General features: G+C 38.0%; 2 protein-coding genes across 2 annotated transcripts in view; one reads left to right on the plus strand and one right to left on the minus strand.

Annotated features, from left to right (window-relative positions):
• Positions 1-2,334: 2,334 nt before the first annotated feature.
• Positions 2,335-20,802, plus strand: part of CPE (carboxypeptidase E) — a 122,057-nt gene continuing 103,589 nt past the window's right edge. The window contains exon 1 of the mRNA XM_033215620.1: positions 2,335-2,922. Coding sequence (XP_033071511.1) covers positions 2,616-2,922 — 307 coding nt within the window. The 5' untranslated portion in view covers positions 2,335-2,615. The remainder of the gene's footprint in view (positions 2,923-20,802) is intronic.
• On the minus strand, positions 18,102-18,815 carry LOC117086099 (peptidyl-prolyl cis-trans isomerase A-like). Its single transcript, XM_033215621.1, has one exon. It carries the CDS (start codon positions 18,794-18,796, stop codon positions 18,308-18,310), a length of 489 nt encoding a protein of 162 aa, XP_033071512.1. The 5' UTR covers positions 18,797-18,815; the 3' UTR covers positions 18,102-18,307.

Consider the following 20,802-nt stretch of genomic DNA (forward strand, 5'->3'; position numbering starts at 1 on the left):
AAATCCAGTAATCGGGATGGGTATATAATCTTTTGCATAATTTCCTATGAAGCCACAAACAAGCAATACATGTGCCAGTAAAGTTGGTACAGCTGCCCTATACCTAAAATAGCTCAGAAATTCAAAGACCAAATTTTAGTTCATTTGAACTGATGCCTTGGTGTATGTGGCATGATCAATAATATGAGAGGAGTGCTACCATTTATCAAATGAGCAGAAATTTACTTCAAAAAGAAAATTTCCAGAATAATAGCATTTTAGGTCTGAAAGAGACAGTAGGAAACCTACAGTATATTATTTCTCAAAATGTCTTTGTCAATCAAACATCAAAATCAGAAATGACTGGTCTTCTTTTTAAAACCTAGAAGCTTGTTAGTACCTGAAACCCACCCCAGACCTGATGAATTGGTGGGGGCTTAATAATTTGCACATTCTATAAGCTCTCTACATGATTCTGTTGCAAGCAAACGTTAGAGAGTGAATAATCCAAACCTTTTATTTTATATATTAGGGAAACAAACAACTAAGCTGTAAAAGATCCCCACCCCCAGCAAGTGAGACCACATAGTAGGCATGATTTTACACATTAAAACTTTTTTTTCTTCAAAATAAATTTTTTTTATCCAGCAATCAGGGTGGATATATAATCTTTTGTATAATTGCCTATGAAGCCACTAACAAGTAATACATATGCCAGTAAAGTTGGTACAGCTGACCTACACCTAAAATAGCCCAGAAATTCAGACCAAGTTTTCATTCCAAAATTTTTTATTTTGTAGAAAATAGAAAGCATATCCTTTGTTCAAAGAGACAGCAAAGGAACAACACAGGACTTCAATGAAAAACATGTTTATGTGTGTAGTTACCAGTCAGTATGCCCCACCTAGCCACAAATTAGTGTGGTTACTCTAAATTGCTAACATGAAAATCTTGACCTCCTACTTCTGAAGTTATTTGGTTTTAGCTACTCAATTTTTTTTTCTAGGCTTCCAAGGTTGCTGTTTTGGGCATGATTTTAGAAATATAATTATAAGTTTGATTTCAAACTTCTGGACCATGTAATCAAACACAGGCTGGTCATAGTGGAAGATATACAATTTTTAGCTCTGCCTACATTGACAGAAAAAAAAATGGCTGGATCCACATCAATTCAACTTGAGTGCCATGTGTTTACAGTGACAGCTTCTCCCCAAAAATGCAAAAAAAAAAAAAAGAGAAGATCCATGCTGCTGTAGTCAATGTACATAGGGGTGTTTGAAGCCAGCCCCTCCAGCAGCACCTTACCAACCATGTCTGTGCTTTTACTTATTGATCCAATAAAGTGACTTAAATATCTAACTCTTTTTCCAGGTACATTTTTTATTATGTGCAACACACTGTTAAACAGGTGAAGAATGAGCAAGTTTAGAAAAACAAACAAAAAAAAGCCTAACATGAAAAATTATCCGCATGGCGTCCACTTTTCCTGCTTGGTTGCAATACCCAATGGATTATTTATTTATTTAGATGTGTGCTGTCCCTGATTCCAAACAGCAGCCTCTTTAGAGTAACATCTGCTCCAGACATTGCTCCAGGAATATAAATCCCGACTAAGGGGTGGGTATTTAAAGCTGTAAATGATGTTTTATTTTTACAATAGCTTTGCAAAAGGAATGGAGGTGTCATGTCATTATCAGAGTTTTCTTAACAGGATTTAATCTTAACGCCAAACTAAATCCTTTGTCTAAAGCATCAGCAGAGTTGTATTTTATTTTCCCCATAGTATTACAGAGGAGGGCTGGTGCAGGCACAGCCACATGACATTGCCTTATCTGTTTCGTCTGTTTGTTTTCTGGAAGAATCTAGGAACGTGCATAAATACAATTAAGGACAGTTATCTACAAATTGGAAGAAAGCATTTCTATTCTCTTAAATCTCTGAATCAAAGCACTTAATGTTCTGATTTCCAGCAAGACCTTCCAAGAAATGAAAACCCAACCCTTGGGTTTGTGTGTGGACTCTTGATACAGTTATGAAAGACGCATCAGGAGATGGCAAGTGGCTGCCAATACTTCCTTTTTTTCTGGAATATTCTCTAATTCTTGGTGCATCAAGATGGAAACTGGTAGGCTTGGAATAGTTGTCCCTTTAAAAGGCTCCAGTAACAATACAAGAATATTTTTTCCTTACGCAGTGACGTGGGTGGGTCATGGGTGTCTCAATGACAGTAACGTTCCCGAACCCCAGACCTTAGCTGTCATTTCACCTGCGTCGTCCCGGACGCCATTTGGCTGTTGACGTGGTTCCGAACCAATAAATAACGCCAGCAGCCCTCCCAAATCCACGCCGGCCGGTCTCGCTCTCCGCCGGCCCCCTCCTCGCAGTGGTTTCTCCTGCAGCTCCCCTGGGCTCCGCGGCCAGTAGTGCAGCCCGCGGAGCCGCGGCTTCGCCCCTCTCCTCTGGGTGGCCCCAGTGCGCCGGCTGACACTCATTCAACCCGGGAAGGTGAGGCGAGTGGAGGCTGGTGCGGAACTTGCCGCCGCCCCCAGCAGCGCCGGCCGGCTAAGCCCAGGTCCGGACAGACAAAAGAGGCCGCCCGCGTAGGAAGGCACGGCCGGCGGCGGCGGAGCGCAGCGATGGCCGGGCGAGGGGGCCGCGCGCTGCTGGCTCTGTGCGGGGCACTGGCTGCCTGCGGGTGGCTCCTGGGCGCCGAAGCCCAGGAGCCCGGGGCTCCCGCGGCCGGCATGAGGCGGCGCCGGCGGCTGCAGCAGGAGGACGGCATCTCCTTCGAGTACCACCGCTACCCCGAGCTGCGCGAGGCGCTCGTGTCCGTGTGGCTGCAGTGCACCGCCATCAGCAGGATTTACACGGTGGGGCGCAGCTTCGAGGGCCGGGAGCTCCTGGTCATCGAGCTGTCCGACAACCCTGGCGTCCATGAGCCTGGTAAGGGTGCTGCCCCCTGACAGCCTTGGGGGCATCCCGGAGGGCGGGCGGCAGAGGGTGGGACTGCTGGTGTGGGGGAAGGAGGGAGGGATGGGCCCAGGGGACTTCTTGGTAAAAGGTATCTAAGGTGGAAGGTGGGAAGTGGAGGGAGGGATGGAAATGGGGAGGAACCCGACTTAGAGTGCCAGGGGCCCAATTTCTGCTTTTCCGTCCCATCCGCTCAACCCCAAGCCCATCTTCCCAGACCTTAGCCCACCCTCTAGTGAGTATAGGCTTTGGGAGGCTGGGGTGGCGGGGGATGGGGGGTAGCAATACGGAAAAAACAAATCCTGACGCACGCATCCCCAGCGGTCCTTTTCACTTTGCTGTGTGAAAAAACCAAAGGAATGATTGCGAGTCCCCAGCAAGGAGGGTTGGTCTTCCGTGCTGACATGAGTAGAAAGATAAGGTGCAGAAGGCAGTGATTTAGAGGCAAGGAGAACGAGTCATTTATCATTTTTTCTCTAATTTCCAGAGGACCAGTTTATTGGCTCTGTGTACCCATCTCTACCTGTGTGTGCATAAGTATTAGGTACACTCGCTGCTGTGGATGCTCGGGGAATCTTAGGGATATTGCCAATCTGGGGTGGTGGTGTATGCAGACACGTCGGCCCCCCTCCTCCTACCGGGGTGAAAAGTGGTTTCTGACTGACGTTCAGATTTTGAAACTGCACAAGGCCTTTCCAAGGGAAAAGGAGTATTCCATTTTCTATGCTATAACCGTTTGAGATGAATAGTTTGTGATGGGGTCTTTATTCCAACTGATGTTCCCAAATAACCTCTGTATTCATCTTTCCTAGGAGTATGTTAAAGCACGTTTTGATTTATGTTAATTGTGATGCATTTAGTATTAATAAAGAGGTATTTAAAAATGTTCTTGGGACTTTTTTTCATTATGTTTCTGCTTAGGAAATAATTTGGGCCTGGTCTTCTGATAATCAAGGTATGGCTAAAGTAATCTGTGCTAATGATATCAGCCTGGGATGCTTAATTTTTGTTTAATGACAAAGCAAGCAAGAACAGTAGGCTAAACATTCTCATTGAAGGGTCAGAATAGTTTTATAATGATACATAAGAACCAAACTGAGAAAGGGTTAAAATAGGTGATCAATAGACATTTTGATCTTCAAATGTATAGTAGATAGGTTGATCAAGAATAAATCTTCAGGAAATATTTCTTACCTTCAAATAATATAAGAAAAAAGGTTTGTATAAGTTTGCTGTCAAAATTCTAAGATCAGATCCTAGAAAACATTTAATATTAACTACTCTATCTGGCAGGATTCAGCATGTAGGATTGGACATTTTGAAACTTAGTTTCATACCGTTATCTGAAGATAGGGAAAAATTTTAAATGTGATAACTGATTTTCAGCTAAATCCAATAACCAAAGCCAAGACATCCTAGGCACAGTTAAAGCTAATGTAAGTATTTGTGACTCTCCTGCTGCCTTCTTAATGAAAACCCTTTGTTACTCTATTTTGTAGATTGATCCCAGAGTTTTTTGCATTGTTACTTCAGAGAGATTATATGAAAGCTAATGTTTAACTTTTTGTTGTTTCAAATTTGAAAATAAAATTTTAAAGTGGTATTACTCTTAGAATGTGATATGCTTTAGAAAATGAAAACAATGATTCCTTTGCTTAAGTATCTGGAATATATAGTTCATCAAGGTTTGCAAATCCTTCTTTTAGATTGCAAGCTTTGTGAAGTGGGGACCCTGACTCCAGAACCCAGCTCATGTTTGGCACACAGCGGGCTTGAATCTACATTATGAAATAATCTACATTATGGAAAAATACTGAATATGCAGTATGGAAAAAATGAATCCATCAATAGCTTCATAACACAGTGAATTAAAATAAAATGTTTAATTCCTCATACATACAAAATATATTGATTGAATTCCTCTCACAGAGACAAACTTAGAAGTGTTGTACAATATGTACTTTACAATTCCTTTTTAAATGAAGGAGACTCTAAGTCTATGGTATTACTAATAGAATACAAAATGTCTATGTCCCTTGTATTTTTAAAAGTAGAAATAAACTATTATAAACCAACACTAACAAAACTACAAGGGTGATATCCGCCTCCGTCACCTTTTATGAGGGTCAAATAGATTAGAAATCTTCAGGAAACTAGTAAATGTAGAGATCTGATCAGTGTACAGGTTTGATGGTGCTTGTGTGAATTAACTTCAAGTACATTTGGATAAAGGAAAATGTTCACCATTCTTAGATGGCCTTTCAGTTTCTTTTAGATTAAACTATTTTAAGAAGTAAAAAGGAATATTCTACTTATTCTGAGGTACAAGTGGGTTCATTCAGTGTGTTTTTTTTTTGAGCACCTGTGTACTCAAGGTGGACCAGGCCTCTATGAGTTGTGCCTCTGCACAGCCCGTAGAAGATAACACAGAAGATAGTCCCTTGCCCTGAGGGGAATAGAGAATTGGGAGCTTGAAGAACAGCATAAAGGTATGTGAGGCTGCAAGATTGGCTTTAGAAGGACTGGAGAAAAAGACAGTAGGGTCAACAGGTCAGGGAGACTGGATTATTGAAGAATGGATGACAAAAGACAGGAACTGTACAGTTTGTTGACATTGACAAATTCCAAAATAGCTGGTATAGATATCTGTCCTCACTAGGACCCCTGCTTTTGAAAAAGGGCCAACTGCCTTAACTATTTTCACCTTTTAAGAACCTTATGTTTTGGTTTGAAATAACATTTCTGATTCAGCTTTAGGAAATAATATTGAACTTAACAAATGTGTTTACTTGACTGAAATTTTGAGGTGGCTCACATTCGTTTTATTTTCCAGCAAGAGAGGTGTCAGATTTGTTGATAAGCTTTCTTAATCTAGATTATTTTCCTGAACATTAAAAAAAAAATAGTGGATTTCTAAGGATTTAGTTGTTGTAACAGAAGAACTCCAACAAAATAAAACATAACAGAAGAACTCCAACGAAATAAAACACAATACCCACATAAAGCCCTTTCTTGTGGTGGAATCGGCAAGCTAGACGTTTACTTAGTTAGACTAGCAGTTTTTGGACAGAAATGTTTGTTGATACAATTAGCTCTCTTCCTGAGCAGAAAGAAGTGATCTTTATACATGCTTGGTACAGTACATGGGGTGTAGTTGAGCTTATCTTCTGAAAATGGCTCTCTTTGCAAGATGTTCAACGTTTGAATTCATCAAATGGCAAAGCAAATTGCATTTTGAATTGGTCATCGAGGAATAGCCAAACCTATTCTGTGATGACATCTTAGGAATCAGCTTGATTGTTGACCAGCTGAATGTTGGATCTCAGTCATCATTTTGTATCACTTCTGAGGTCTGCAAGAATCTGTTGAAAGAGGGTTGTGAGTAGCAGCCAATTTCAATGAGCAGAATCACAAATGGTCCTGTCATTGGTCTCATCTCCTCAGACATTGTTAAGTCTGGACCCCAGATGGGTTTCCTCTACACTTGGAGTTAGTGTTTGTGACCCATTTGGAACTGGGATGAAGAATGAGCTTAGACTAGGCTAGGGGCTGATTCTAAGTGCTCAGATATGTCCCCATTAGATATCATACCTGCTGGGCATGGTCATTTTCCCATTTTTCTTTCCTTTTACTTATATTTTATAATTTTTTCTTATTTCCATGCTTAAGGACTCATGTATTCCAACCCAAACATATGCCTTCCTAGGCATATATATCCATCATCGAAATACAGTACTCATAAAAGAAACCTTTGTTAACTTAAGTCTAAGTAATGGATTCTGGGTTCCCAGACCACTCCACCCAGAGTTAAATATGAGTTAAGATTAATTTGCTTAAAACACTGTTTCTTCTACATGTAGTTCAAGATTGCTTTTGGGAAGTAAATCTGATTTATAGGTAAAATGCTATCTCAAAAACATTCTTTAGAGCAGGATTTTTCTTTCTCAAAGGCTGGAATGATTATTTTGGACGTATTCCTCTCTGAATCTGTTAAAATTTAAAATGTATAAATGCCAGTATGCATTTGCCAAATATTGTGATGGAACGTTTAATGCTGGCAAAGTTTCCACACAACTTGAAAAAGAGAAGTGGGGGTTTTTATTATTTGTCTGGCCTCTCTTTATAGCAGATTAGTATGTATTAGTGGCAAATGATTACAACTAAATAACACCTTAAAATTCGTGAGGATACATGTTAGATCCTAGAGAAGAATCTAGACCTACCACACATGGTCAAGAGTTATTTTTAGACCTGAATGAGTCAACACAGCTTTTGCCAGAAGTGATGTTCTTGATTGACTTGTGATTGGTTAATGGAAGAGAAGGCAAGCTGGGCTTGCCCCTACATGATAGCCTTTGCTTAGACAAAAGAGGCAGCTTTCTGTGACAACCGATTTGAGAGGTGGCAGATGACTCATTTGCTAGTAACTCCCTTACCGGCTTACCATAAGGGTGAAATCCTATTTCTAAATATTATTAAGAAATACGAAATAGCTCTTGTAAGGGGTGACACATTAACCCAGCTTTTCTCAAAGTATATTTCATAGAACATATATTCAGCATGGTTTGATAGGTATTATGTAAACAAAGATAAGCAGGTTTGTATATTGAAAGACTTTACAGAGCTCTTAATAGGCTAATGTATGTTTCAAATCTCCAAGGTAGATGCATACTATATAAGATTTGCCAGCCTTTTACCATGGGATTTCCTTCTCTCCCCTTTTTTTTTTTTTTATAAAAAAAGGAGGCCTGGTATGGTGGCTCACACCTGGTTGAGGCGGGAGGAATGCTTAAGGCTAGGAGTTCGAGTTCTGCCTAGGCAACATCATGAGATCCTGTCTCTACAAAAAAATAGAATTAGCTGGGCATGGTAGCATTTGCCTGTAGTCCCAGCTACTTGGGAGGCTTGGGAGGGCCATTGAGCCCAGGAGTTTGAGGTTACAGTTAGCCATGATCATACCACTGCACTCCAGCCTGGGCGACAGAGACCCTATCTCAGAAACAAAATAACAACAACAACAACAATGACAGCAACAATAAAAAAGGCAGCCTATCTTGGAACTAGTGTTACACTAGCATGAGAAACACAACATTAGCCCATTATCATTCTTTATCATAGTGTTAAAGATTCATTTGTCATGTGAGACTGGATGTAGAACAAAGAAAAAAATGATTCATTTGGCAATTCTTCAGCAGAGGGCCTCATCCAGGGAGCTCTTCAGGGGTAGGGAACATATGTTTTCCATTTTTTTCCTCCACAAACAGCTAGTATAGTGGTTTATGTAGAGTAGGCTTTTAAGTTATGCTTAGAATCAGAGCATGATTCTGAGGCAATGAGGCAGAGGAGAAATAATTTTGTTTGTTTGCTTTTTTCTCTCCCTGTCTCATGGAGCTGAAAAGGACAAATCATTTTGATGAAAATGATTAAAGTTACACAAATGCCTCACAATTCTTCTTTTTTATTGTTAAATAGCTTCATGCTTTTAACTTTTGTTCACCTCTTTTCCTTGTGTATGAAATGGGAATACGTTAAGAACTCAGAACTCACAGGATCGCTATGAGGCCAAAGTAGTGTAGTATATAGAAATACATTTCATGGAGCTGCTTACATCTAGTTATGAAGAAGAAACGCTAATTTGTAAATATTCTTTTTTTACTTTCAGTTGGTCTGGAAACTGTGCTCCATGCCCTTTATGGTCATTTAGAGTAGGCACTCTTGGCTGCATTGCCATGTGAGATCTGCCTCCACCAATCCTGCCAAATTCTTTCCTCTTAGGATGCTGTTGCACAGGCCTAGTTGATAGCCCTGAAGGACTTTTTCCCTCTTCTCACTGTTTTTTGTTCACAAACGTTTGCTTTTTTTTTTTGGAGATGGGGTCTTGCTGTGTCACCCAGGCTGGAGTGAAGTGGCACGATCATGGCTCATTGCAGCCTTGAACTCTAGGGCTCAAGGTGTCTCCCTTCTCACCCTCCTGAATAGCTGGGACTACAGGTGTGAGCCACTACACCCTGCCTGTTTGCCTTTTATCAATTTTAAAATGTGGGACATTCTTGCTTTTCTTCAGTTTGACATGATGATGAACAATAATCATCAAGCAAGCTTGAATCAAGCAAGCGTCACTCAATAGGAACAAAGCGTGCGACAGTATTTGAGAATGTCTTTATGGTTGTTTCTTTAGGTAGCCAAATAAATCTAGGGCAATATCAACATTTTCATTGGCAATCCGACCTATTTTCCTAAAGAATTTATGATGAAACTGCTCAGGTCCTGACTAACTTAGTCTTTTACAGTTTCAGCAGAAGCAAAAGCTCTTTGAAACCTCCTTTCTCCCCACTCCCTAACTTTCTTACCCCTGCTGGGGCTCTTTCTTTATGCTTCCATATTTCTTTGGAGAGCTGTCATGTAAAGAATTACAGTGTGGACTTTGATGTCAGGGAACTTGAGCTCAAATCCCGAGGCTTCTTATTTTTAGCTGAGTGTCCCTGGGCAAGTCAATTAACTTCTCTCTATCTCCCAAATTCGTCACCTATGAAATGACAATAATGTGATGATTAAATGAGGTGGTAAATATAAAGTTCTTAATTCAATATGTGGCAACAATGATTATTACCTCATTATGGCATTTTCCATTGTTGGTCTACATGGGATAAATATATAGACGAAATACAATCCCGGACTACAAGAAACTCCTATAGCTCCTGTAGCTTCTTGTGCTCTGGGATTGTATTTTGTTTATATATATATTTTTTCATCCCAAATGTCTAGTATTATGCTTGGGACATAGTGGCCACTCAGTGAATATTTTTGAATAAATGAAGTTTCTCAAATAGGCAAAAACGCATATCATAAAACAAAGCCATGTTGGTCGATGTTGACATCATGCATATTAGCATGCCAGAAGTGTGATAACAAGAAAGGATAGAGATGGTACTTCTCTTTTGCATATGCTTATTTTTTGTGTGCGCTGAATCCAGTTTTGCATAATGGAGAAATACACCAACGTGAATTACATGTCTTTTCAAGTTTCAGTGCTGAACTTGCTGTGTTTGTTGTCTCATGTAACTGGATTAGTAAGGGGCTCTCTTCCTTTTGGAAGAGAAGAGTCTTCAGACATTTTAGAAAGTTAAACTGCTTTTTAAGTGTTAAATAAACATTTTAAAATAATTGGTAAGCATTTATTTAGTAAAATTTTGACCTTTAAAAACTCTGCATGAGACCCGAGTGTTGCAAACTAAGAACTGTGTGCTTGTTTTTAACACAGAAGATATGCATCTCCAGGTTTTCATTTTCCTTTTACTCGTGAAATGGTATTCAAATTGTGCACTCTGAAATGCCAAGAGGAGGAGGTTTATCTGAGCTAGGTGATGGTTCAAATGAACTTAAATTTGAAACATGTTTAAATTTGCCCTTTTCTTCCCTTCTCATTAATTACTGGGATTGCCATGAGTCCGTTGCTCCGAGAAGGAAGGTTTCTCTTTTTTTGAGCATTCAGCATATGGTGTTTTGTAAGTGATCTAACTGCCAGCTCTTTCTAATAAAACATGGCCCAAGAGAAGAGCCTGTTCGTGTTACTAGTGTCTTTTATGATTTTCAAATGATTTACTCACCTCTTTAACTGTCCCCAGATGAGTAATCTTTGAAGGGTAGGGTGGCACGTGTGGAGTATTAAAGAGATGGCTCTTAAAGATAAATGAATTACTTATGATGATACACCATGGAACAACTTTCCACTACTGGTAAATATTTTGTTTTCTACAGAAATCTGTTTTCTATCAAATTCATTGCTAAACATCATAGTTCTATAATAAAAAGAATCCTCTCATTTGAAGACATTTCATTTCAAACAAAGGCTGATTATTTTAAAAATGGATGCAAATTGTTTATTTTCTAAATAAGCCTGAATATAACTTTTAAATTCAGGTTACCAAAAAACCTCTTGCTGGCCGGGCATGGTGTCTCACACCTGTAATCCCAGCACTTTGGGAGGCCAAGGCAGGAGGATCATGAGGTCAGGAGTTTGATACCAGCCTGACCAATATGGTGAAACCCCATCTCTATTAAAAATACAAAAATTAGCCAGCTGTGGTGGCACATCCTGTAATCCCAGCTACTCAGGAGGCTGAGACAGGAGAATCGCTTGAACCTGGAGGTGGAGGTTGTGGTGAGCTGAGATCGCACCACTGTACTCCAGTCTGGGTCATGAGCCAGACTGTTTCAAAACAAAACACAAAAAACGAAAAACCTCCGTGTTGGTCAGGCTGGTCTTGAACTTCTGACCTCAGGTGATCTGCCCACCTCGGCCTCCCAAAGTGCTGGGATTACAGGCATGAGCCATTGCTCCTGGCCCCAAAAAATTTCTTGCTGTAGTTATGTATGTCAAGGCAATTGGAAGGAACAACAATTATTGCATTTATTTGCTCAATGCAGGCAACTCCTCATATGTTCAGATCCCAAAGTGATGCTGACTGATTGGACCTATCCAATTTCTCTTCCTATATAGGAGAAAGTATTTAAAATCATAAAATCTTTCCTTCACTATGCAGCTGCTATTCACTGCCATTGTGCAATGTTTCTCCAATAAATAGGTCATTTCTAGAACTCTGCGCAAAGTGTGCACAATCATAACCTTTAGCCTTGAGTTTAGCGTAGTGAAACTTCAATATAAAGATTGCATTGTCACCTTCCTGACCCATGTCCTGACTACCCTTTTTCCTTTTTTTAGCCAAGTGGTAATTTCTAAAATAACCTTTCTTCATAACTATTGTAAAATATTACTGTGTGTCATTCCACACTGAAATTAACTTTCCAAGATGAAAATATAGGCCTTTTAAAATAGAACTAATAATTTTAATGTAATTTAGGTAGTATTTAATGAACACCTACTATGTCCTTGCCATTTTACTTTACCTGCTGGTCACCCTTTGGAGGCAACGCCATTGTATTTCTTGAAATGTGTTATTTCATTATTTGCTTTGGATTCACTCTTTCACACACATTGAGCTTATATTGCATGCTGTATAACCAGTGGATACGTTACTTGATTCTGCAAAATGCCTGCTGCATATGATGCAGGGGTTGAAGGTTTCTCTATTCTATTCTTAATGTAGCAAACACAAAGGCAATATCTGTAGGGGAAACTATTGAAAACGTTAAAGACATTTGCAAAATGAAATACTTTTTGTCCTTTTTATGTTTTAGGTGCAGTGTTGGACATCTGATTTTAAAGTACAACAGTCCTACTGAAACATTTTCACTTGTCTCAGATCTTGACATTGTTCAGTACAGATTTTTATTCTTTAAGTTTACTAGAGGAAACCCGTCTTATTCATTGTGGGAACTCAGTAAATGTTAAGCCAGATTTTCAACATAACCAGCATCAGGGGAATTAAGTTAATGCACTTTTGGAAACTGCATTAACTTCACAAAATCAACAAGACCTTTATACAGCTCACACAAAGAGAAATCAGCTGCTACATGTATTTTCTCAAGAGTAAAATTCAGTTTTGGGAAAATGCTAAAGCCATAAAAATACATATATAGATAAATCTCATGTGAATACTATTACATAGATATATAATGAATGATACTGTGTAGCTAAATAGACTAAAATACTATCTAGACTTATAGATTTTATCTAGGGTTTGATGATGGCAAGATAATTGTGAATGCAGAAGTCATCTTTGTTTTAAATTTCAAATTGGTTTAACTATTTATATTTATAGACTTCACTCCTATCTATACAATAGCCCTTGTTTTTCTTGTTTTTACTTCTACTCATAGCTATTTTCAGGAATTGAGAGTTTTTTCTTTAATCTGAGTGGTTGGTTCTTGTAAAAATATCATTTCTGAAGAATGTCTTTTTTCTGGAAGTTTTCTTGGGCTATTGTTGTTCTCTGGGTTTTTAAACAGTTGGGCTGACTTTGCCTTTGCTTTCAACAGAATGCTAACCAGATACCTTCTGAGACAGGTTACAACTTCATGGCTTAAAGTATTGCTTGTGCTGGAGTTGTCTTTCTCCCTGGAGAACAGTCCTTGAGAAATAATTTCATAGCCAAACATGCTAAAACTGTTAGAAGGTTGAGGTGACTTAGTGGCCATTTATAAATTAAACTCTGTAAAAGTATTTGGCAAATAAATATTATTAAATGCCACTAACATAATAAATGAACAAGTCCAAACATCTAGTGAAAATTATAATTTCAATTAGATTTAGGACATATTTTATAATGTCAGAGCTTAATTTTCACAGTTGCCAAATTGTAAAGTGAAATGTCTTCTCATTTTCTTAAGGAGCCATTTTCAAACTTGTCTATCTTCTGGAATCAAGATAGTGACCGCACATTTCAGCGTGGACCATCTGCTGCATCTGTCAGGTCTATAGTAGGTTCTCAATGTGTTGTTAAAAGTGATGAGTGAGTGAACACTTCAGAATGAATGACACATGTTAGATCTAGTTATACACACTTTGCCAAACCATTAACATGCATGCAAGCACACCTGCTTCTCAACCTGCAAGGCAAATAGTTGTATCAATACGTAATTCTGCCTTCCTTCTAGAACTGTGACCTTGAGGAGAGGTGGCTATCTTTGGCAGATTATTGTATCCACAGTGCTTGGCATGTATATTTTGTCACCAACTGGATCTTTTGTTAATGTTCCACCCTAGGCCGGTTGTGTTTCTTGTTCTGGTTTTTGCTATATTGAGCCCTGGTTCTGTGTTGCCTTCAATCTTCTCAGTGAGATGCAGGTCCTCATTCTGTTCTTGCATTTAACATTAATTTCTCCATACAATGGGTCAGACTCAGTACTTAAAATAGGGAGGCTTCCTCCTCTGGAAGAATTTTTGCTGCTATTTCTTGATTCCAAATGCATGAGCTGCAGAGAACTTTAGAGGTGTTGAACATGTGCAAAATACTTGATAAAAATGCTTCTATGTGTTAATGCATAGGAAGAATTCTATAAGCTTTCCTCAAATTAGCCTTCTTCAAATTAGAATAACTTCTGGGTTGAATGTTATTAAATACTTAGAATGGTCTCCCCAATGTCCATAATGGGCTAGTTTCAGTATTCCACTGGTCAGTGTAGCATTGGGATTAGTAGCGTTTTTATATTTTCATATGTATGAGTAACACACATTTTTACTGTACTTGTCAAAACTATTTCAATTTCTAATTTCCTCTCCACTAGTTAACTATGGAGTGAACATGAGAAACTTCATTAAAAGAGTATATTCATTTTACTCGTGTGTCTAAATTGTTAGGTTGTATGTTGAGGACAACTCTAGATTTCTCTCCAGCAGTGAAAAACATGAACTATGTGATATTTTTAATATTTTTGAGATCCTTTTCTGTTGTTCTAGACTTCTGAGTATGCTTTTTTTAAATAGGAGATTCAGATTACTGGATAGATGGGAGTGAGGGCACCTTATGCTATTTTAACAAACATTTTCCCTTCTCCTTTGAGTCTATTTCAATTTGCACAAACTATATCTTAAAAAATTACACCTAATTTTCAGGGATATCAATTCAGTACGAGGTATTTTTCCTGAAAAGTTTTAAAATTCTTATTCTTGTTGCTGTTACTATTTTAACATTGAAGCTGCATTCATTGGATACTATAATTCTGTGACCTCTGTACGGGGAAAGTGAATCAATGAGAATGCGTTTCTTAAATGAATGTACAGAAGATTGAGACTTGTTAATATTTTTTCAAAAATTCATTGGACAAAGGTAATGCATTCATGGACTCCATAAAGACAGTAGTATAAGGAAAACATTCATACTTCTGCCAACATTTCCAAAAGGCCAAGAAGGCTCTCATTCGTAGAATACGTTATATTTTCCATAATGTTCTCAGCCCCTCAGACCAAGGTAGTAAGAATCCTTTATTATCAAAAAGGCCCTACTAACAACTTGCAGTATAAATCATCCTAATTGGACAGGTCACCGAGAAAAAATAAAGACATTCATTCATTCACCAGGCATTTGGAAATTCCAGGTAGAAATGCTTTCAAACCAGGTCACATTTGGAAATCAAACTCTGAGTAGTAGAGAGCTGTAAACGAAATACTGCATCTTTCATTTCTTTATGTGTTATTATATTTCTAACACAACTGTACTTATTTAACAGTAATAACTAAGTGCCTCCTATGTGAGTGACATTCTGCAAATTGAAGAGATATTTCAAAAGGGAGCAAGAAACAACAGCATTTTACCAAGTACTTGGTACGAAGGTACTGACTCTAATTCTTCAGGGAGTTATAAGAGAGTGGTCTGCAATGGAGGGCTTTCAGAAGGAGGTGGGGATTTGAGCAGGACTTAAAAGATGCATAAGATATGGAAAGACAAAGAGAGGACTTTATTCTAAGCTAGTAAATCATTCACACTTCTTGTGTCTTTTTCTTCATTGTTCTGAATGTGGTGACATATAAGCATTCAAGATACATTGTGCCAGATAATTATGTTCCATTAACATGTGAAATTTTCATCTACAGAAAATTTTTGTTTAGAGAATGCAGTTTTGGGGGTGCCCTCCTTTGGGGCTGATTTCCCTCATCAAGATGGTAAAACTATTTGGGATGTAGCATATACTAATATACTAATAAATATAGTATATATACTAAGTATATATACCATTATTCCATATACTAGTATATATGCTAATTATATATACTAATATATAGTGTATATATAAGTATATAATATATTTGTACATTTACATATGATAGTATGTATATATAAATATAATGTATAATATATATTGTAAATATTATATATTATATATACAATGTATTATATATTATATAAAATATATAATATATCATATATTTATAATACAAAATTATATATTTACAATATATGATATCTGTATATTATATATTATATATTATACAGATATAATATCATATATCATATAATATATGATATAATATATCATATTATACACATATATACATATATACAGATATATTACAATATATATTATATTAAATATATTACATATGTATATATATAATGGAGTTTATACTTACATATTTTATTTATATTCCATTATTCCATTACTATAGTATAAATATTATACTATTGTAATGATATTATAAATAGATAATGAAATATTATAAATATTTTATATTTATATTTAATATAACGGAGCTTATCCTAGTATAAGCTCCATCCCAAATAGTTTTAATGTCTTAACGAGGGAAATCAGCCTCAAAGGACAACACTCCCAAAACTGCATTCTCTAAAATGAAAATTTTCTCTAGATGAAAATTTTCCATGTTAATGGAACATAATTATCTGGCACATATATAGTCTGTTATAATATATCACATATATAAATAATATACATAAACAAACATATAATACAGTTATATAGTATATAAGTAGAAGCATATTAAGCATATACTAGATTATACTGTACTTAGCAACAATTGATTACTGATACTTTTCCTCCCTAGGTAGCTATATTGAGCACTCTCTAGTAAGCCATGGAGTATAAAGATGCTATGTAATTTTGATCTTGTTAGGCTGATTTCCAGCAATTAAGTATAGCTCAATTAGTGTTCTGTTTTGGCTATGTAATTCAAAAACTATGTTTTGTAAAAACCCACAAAAATAAGAACAAGAACAAAAAAAGCAATGTCGTCTGAGTTATTGAAGGAGAATTCAGCCCATAGATTTTCTCCATGGTTTGGCAGCTGTTTTAGAGCATTCATCCAGCTGCATTTGTCTAACACTTGAATAATGATCATGCAGTTTGTCAGATGCTTTGGGGAGAGAAATTCACTTTGCAGAAATATTTAGTATTTAACTAATTTTTCCAATTATAGGTTTTTGATTAGGGTAAATTTATTTTGAATTACTCCTGATGTTAAACCCAATCTTCATTAGTGTTCCATAGAATTGTGAAACATTACAATTATAGTTTTTTCCTAGCTAGAAGGAGCACTCTCATTTTATAGATGATTAAGTTGAGCTTCAGAGAGAGATTAAAAAACCTGCCCAAGGTTCTGAAGCCCAGGAGGCTTGGAACTCATTTTCTGATACACAGTTGGACACTCTTCTTAAAGCATTTCCCATAGCAACGTCCACAGATGGAGAAATAAACGTAACTATTTCTTACTGGTCATGGAGGGTCATGAGCTGTTAATGTGAACCGAAGTCTGTAAGGGCGTTACTGGAATGTAACTTATCAGCATGTTTTCAAATCCTTAGAGCAGAGCTTCTTGACCTGTGTGCTGTAGATGGGTATGGGTGTGCCAGAGGTGGATGAACAGGGCCTAGGGTGGCAAAAAATCAGGAAAACATTGAATAAATCACGCCAGCACACTGTAAGTACATACAGAAAATGTTATTTTTCTTGGCAGTAGAATCCAGTCTCTAGGAAGAAACAAGCTTTTGTTGGAAGACTGCTCTGATAAACTTTTTGGAGGGCTGGGCCTTCAGGAAGGCTGAGGACCTAAACTAGATAAGAAAGAGAGGGACCTATTCAGAGGGTGTGTAGAGACTCAGAGAGAGAGAAGAGAAAGACTTAAGGGCTGGTGGCTCAAGAGAAACTTTGGGGAAACAGAAATAATGGATGGGGACATCAGCAGATCTACAGTGCTCCATAATGATTCGTGGAGTAAATTACTTTGGGAGATGGGGTGAAGTGCTTAATCTTGCTTTGAGTTAGGGAGTGGTAAAATCCAAGATGGCCCAAGGAAGGACTGTTCCATGTAAGTTACAATACAATTATGAATCAGATACCTACTATACCACAGTGCTTCTGCGAATAGATTCAAGTAATTTTTTGAATTTAAGGCTGGCATCTCCCACGTGACTGACATTTAGGAATCCCGGTCCTAAGAGAATATGATAATTGGGAGTGGGCCTCTGGGAAGGGTGCTGTGGTGTGCAAGGGCAACCCTCGGTTATGTGCACCACACAGAATGAATCATGTGTTGTGTCGCTGGACGTTGAGGCTGAATAATATAAATAACTAAAATTGGGTGAGGTTTCCTTCTAAAAAATCATACTCGTGTTGATCTGTTCATATGTCTGCATTAAATTTTAATGTGATTGAGAGGGCAGGATTGCTTGGGCCCAGTAGTTTGAGACCAGCCTGGGCAAAATAGCAAGACTCTGCCCCTATTAAATTTTTTTTTGTTGTTGTTATTTAGTTTTTATTTCATAATCATAAACTTAACTCTGCAATCCAGCTAGGCATGGGAGAGAACAAGGAAAACATGGAACCCAAAGGGAACTGCAGCTAGAGCACAAAGATTCTAGGATACTGAGAGCAAATGGGGTGGAGGGGTGCTCTCCTGAGCTACAGAAGGAATGGTCTGGTGGTTAAGATAAAACACAAGTCAAACTTATTCGAGTTGTCCACAGTCAGCAATGGTGATCTTCTTGCTGGTCTTGCCATTCCTGGACCTAAAGCGCTCCGTGGCCTCCGCAATATTCATGCCTTCTTTCACTTTGACATGCTTGCCATCCAACCACTCAGTCTTGGCAGTGCAGATGAAAAACTGGGAACCATTTGTGTTGGGTCCAGCATTTGCCATGGACAAGATGCCAGGACCTGTATGCTTTAGGATGAAGTTCTCATCTTCAAATTTCTCCCCATAGATGGACTTGCCACCAGTGCCATTATGGCGTGTGAAGTCACCACCCTGACACATAAACCCTGGAATAATTCTGTGAAAGCAGGAACCCTTATAACCAAATCTTTTCTCTCCAGTGCTCAGAGCACGAAAATTTTCTGCTGTCTTTGGAACCTTGTCTGCAAACAGCTCGAAGGAGACGCGGCCCAAGGGCTCGCCATCCATGGCAATGTCGAAGAACACGGTAGGGTTGACCATGGCTAGTAGTACAAGAATTTCCTCGGCGGCAGCGTCTGCAAAGCCTAAAAATTTTTTTTTAATGTGAAAAATGTTATTTGTGCTGAAGGAGATCACATATTTGTTGAGAATGTTTTCCAAACCCACACTCATCACACAATTTCTCAAAGGACTTTATTTCCATATTTGTGAAAGTTTTATGAAACATATTAAAATAAGAGTCATTGATAATGTATTGCATGTTTAATGAACAGCCTTTATTAAAAAGAAGAAACATATAAAGGAACTATATCTGGAATGAAGAGCCTCCTTAAATGATTGGACAGGAAAGAGTGGTATGCATTACTGAATTTAAGAACATATGATATACGTATGAATGACTTTTTTTGTTTTGATTTTTGTCCTATGAGAAACTCTACCAAAATGATTAGTTGATGAATTCTGATGGTAATTTATAGTCAGGATATTAGCAAGCAAAATATTCCGAAGTCTTCTGGCTGATGTTTGTGTGAAAGGGTGTGTTGAATATGAGCAGGAAATGGGCTAATAATGCAACGAAAAGACTGGAGACAATTTCATGGTTAATTTGGGGTGAAATTTATTTTGATTGTAATAATATTTCTGGTGAAAGTATTAAATCTGAATTATTCAGACAATTGCTTTAATTCTCCATTTGACATTTGACCTGTGCATAGAGCTAACCTTTGGGTGTTAATGAGAGTGGGAGTCCAGAGCCTAGTTAAGTAAGAGATTAGGAAGAAAGGATGGAAAGCAAGTTCTACCTATGCCAAGGGTCAATGGACTGTACTGGTAATGGTTTGATTGGGCAGTTTTATTAGCAGCCATTTCTTTGACAGACTAATAAAAATGACTTAAAGATTCTTTTCCAAGTTATCTTATATAAATGGATTATGATGAAAAAATTGTGAATCACATTTCATTTTCTTTCTTGCCTTCTGTTAAATATGTATTCTGCTTAGAAATTAAATCGCATGGGATCAAACTTGAAATCATAAATTCCGTGCATTATGTGTAGTTCAAAGGTATTACATGATAATTCACATGTAGAGAATTGTACAGGATAGTTGGGAAATGATTCTTAACCCTCAGAGAATGCTCACTGGGCACATGCATAACATGTAGATGCCCAAAGCATTTCAGAAGTAGAATTACAAAAAACCCCCCAAAACACTTGTCGTGAAAGGTTTGTGAACCTAATGTCACCTGTATGGACTGGGCTAATTCTGATATTAAGAGGAGTTCTCCCTTCTCTTAAGTAAACAAAAACTAGATTGCCTTTCATCCAATCAGTTATTCTAAGACCACTGCAACTTTTTTTCTGTCACAAAAAGGAGTTGTCCTAAAGAAGTTTCATTTGCTATCCCTACCCTCTTTTTTTTTTCTCCCTCCTCTAAAGGAAAAATGGTATGTGTGTTTTGAAATCTAAGATATAGCAAAGTTTCCGTTTAAGAATACTTTTTAGATAATCAGATTTGCTCTTCGCACAATGAGTCTGTGGTCCCTGGGAAATATGTTATATCATATTCCTGAATTTGTTCCTGGAGTCATCTTTAACGGGGCTAGGGAATTTACTGGGTGCTGTAACGACTGTTGGTATGACCCTCCATGCTCTCTTTGTCTCTGTGTAACTCCCACAACTTGACTTTGAGATAGATCTAAAGAAGTGAGCCTCAAATGTTGGAAATATCAGGTAAGAAGTTAAGATAGGCTGGTCATGGTGGCTCACACCTGTAATCCCAGCACTTTGGAAGGCCAAGGCAGGCAGATCACTTGAGACCAGGAACTCAAGACCAGGAGTCTGAGACCAGCCTGGCCAACATGGTGAAACCCCATCTCTACTAAAATACAAAAATTAGCAGGGTGTGATGGTGGGCACCTGTAATCCCAGCTACTCTGGAGGCTGAGGCAGGAGAATCACTTGAACCCGGGAGATGGAGGTTGCAGTGAGATGAAATTGTGCCACTGCACTCCAGCCTGAGCAACAGAGCCACACTCTGTCTCAAAAA

Source organism: Trachypithecus francoisi, unplaced genomic scaffold (assembly GCF_009764315.1).
Source record: "Trachypithecus francoisi isolate TF-2019V2 unplaced genomic scaffold, Tfra_2.0 Lachesis_group1, whole genome shotgun sequence".
NCBI lineage: Eukaryota > Metazoa > Chordata > Mammalia > Primates > Cercopithecidae > Trachypithecus > Trachypithecus francoisi.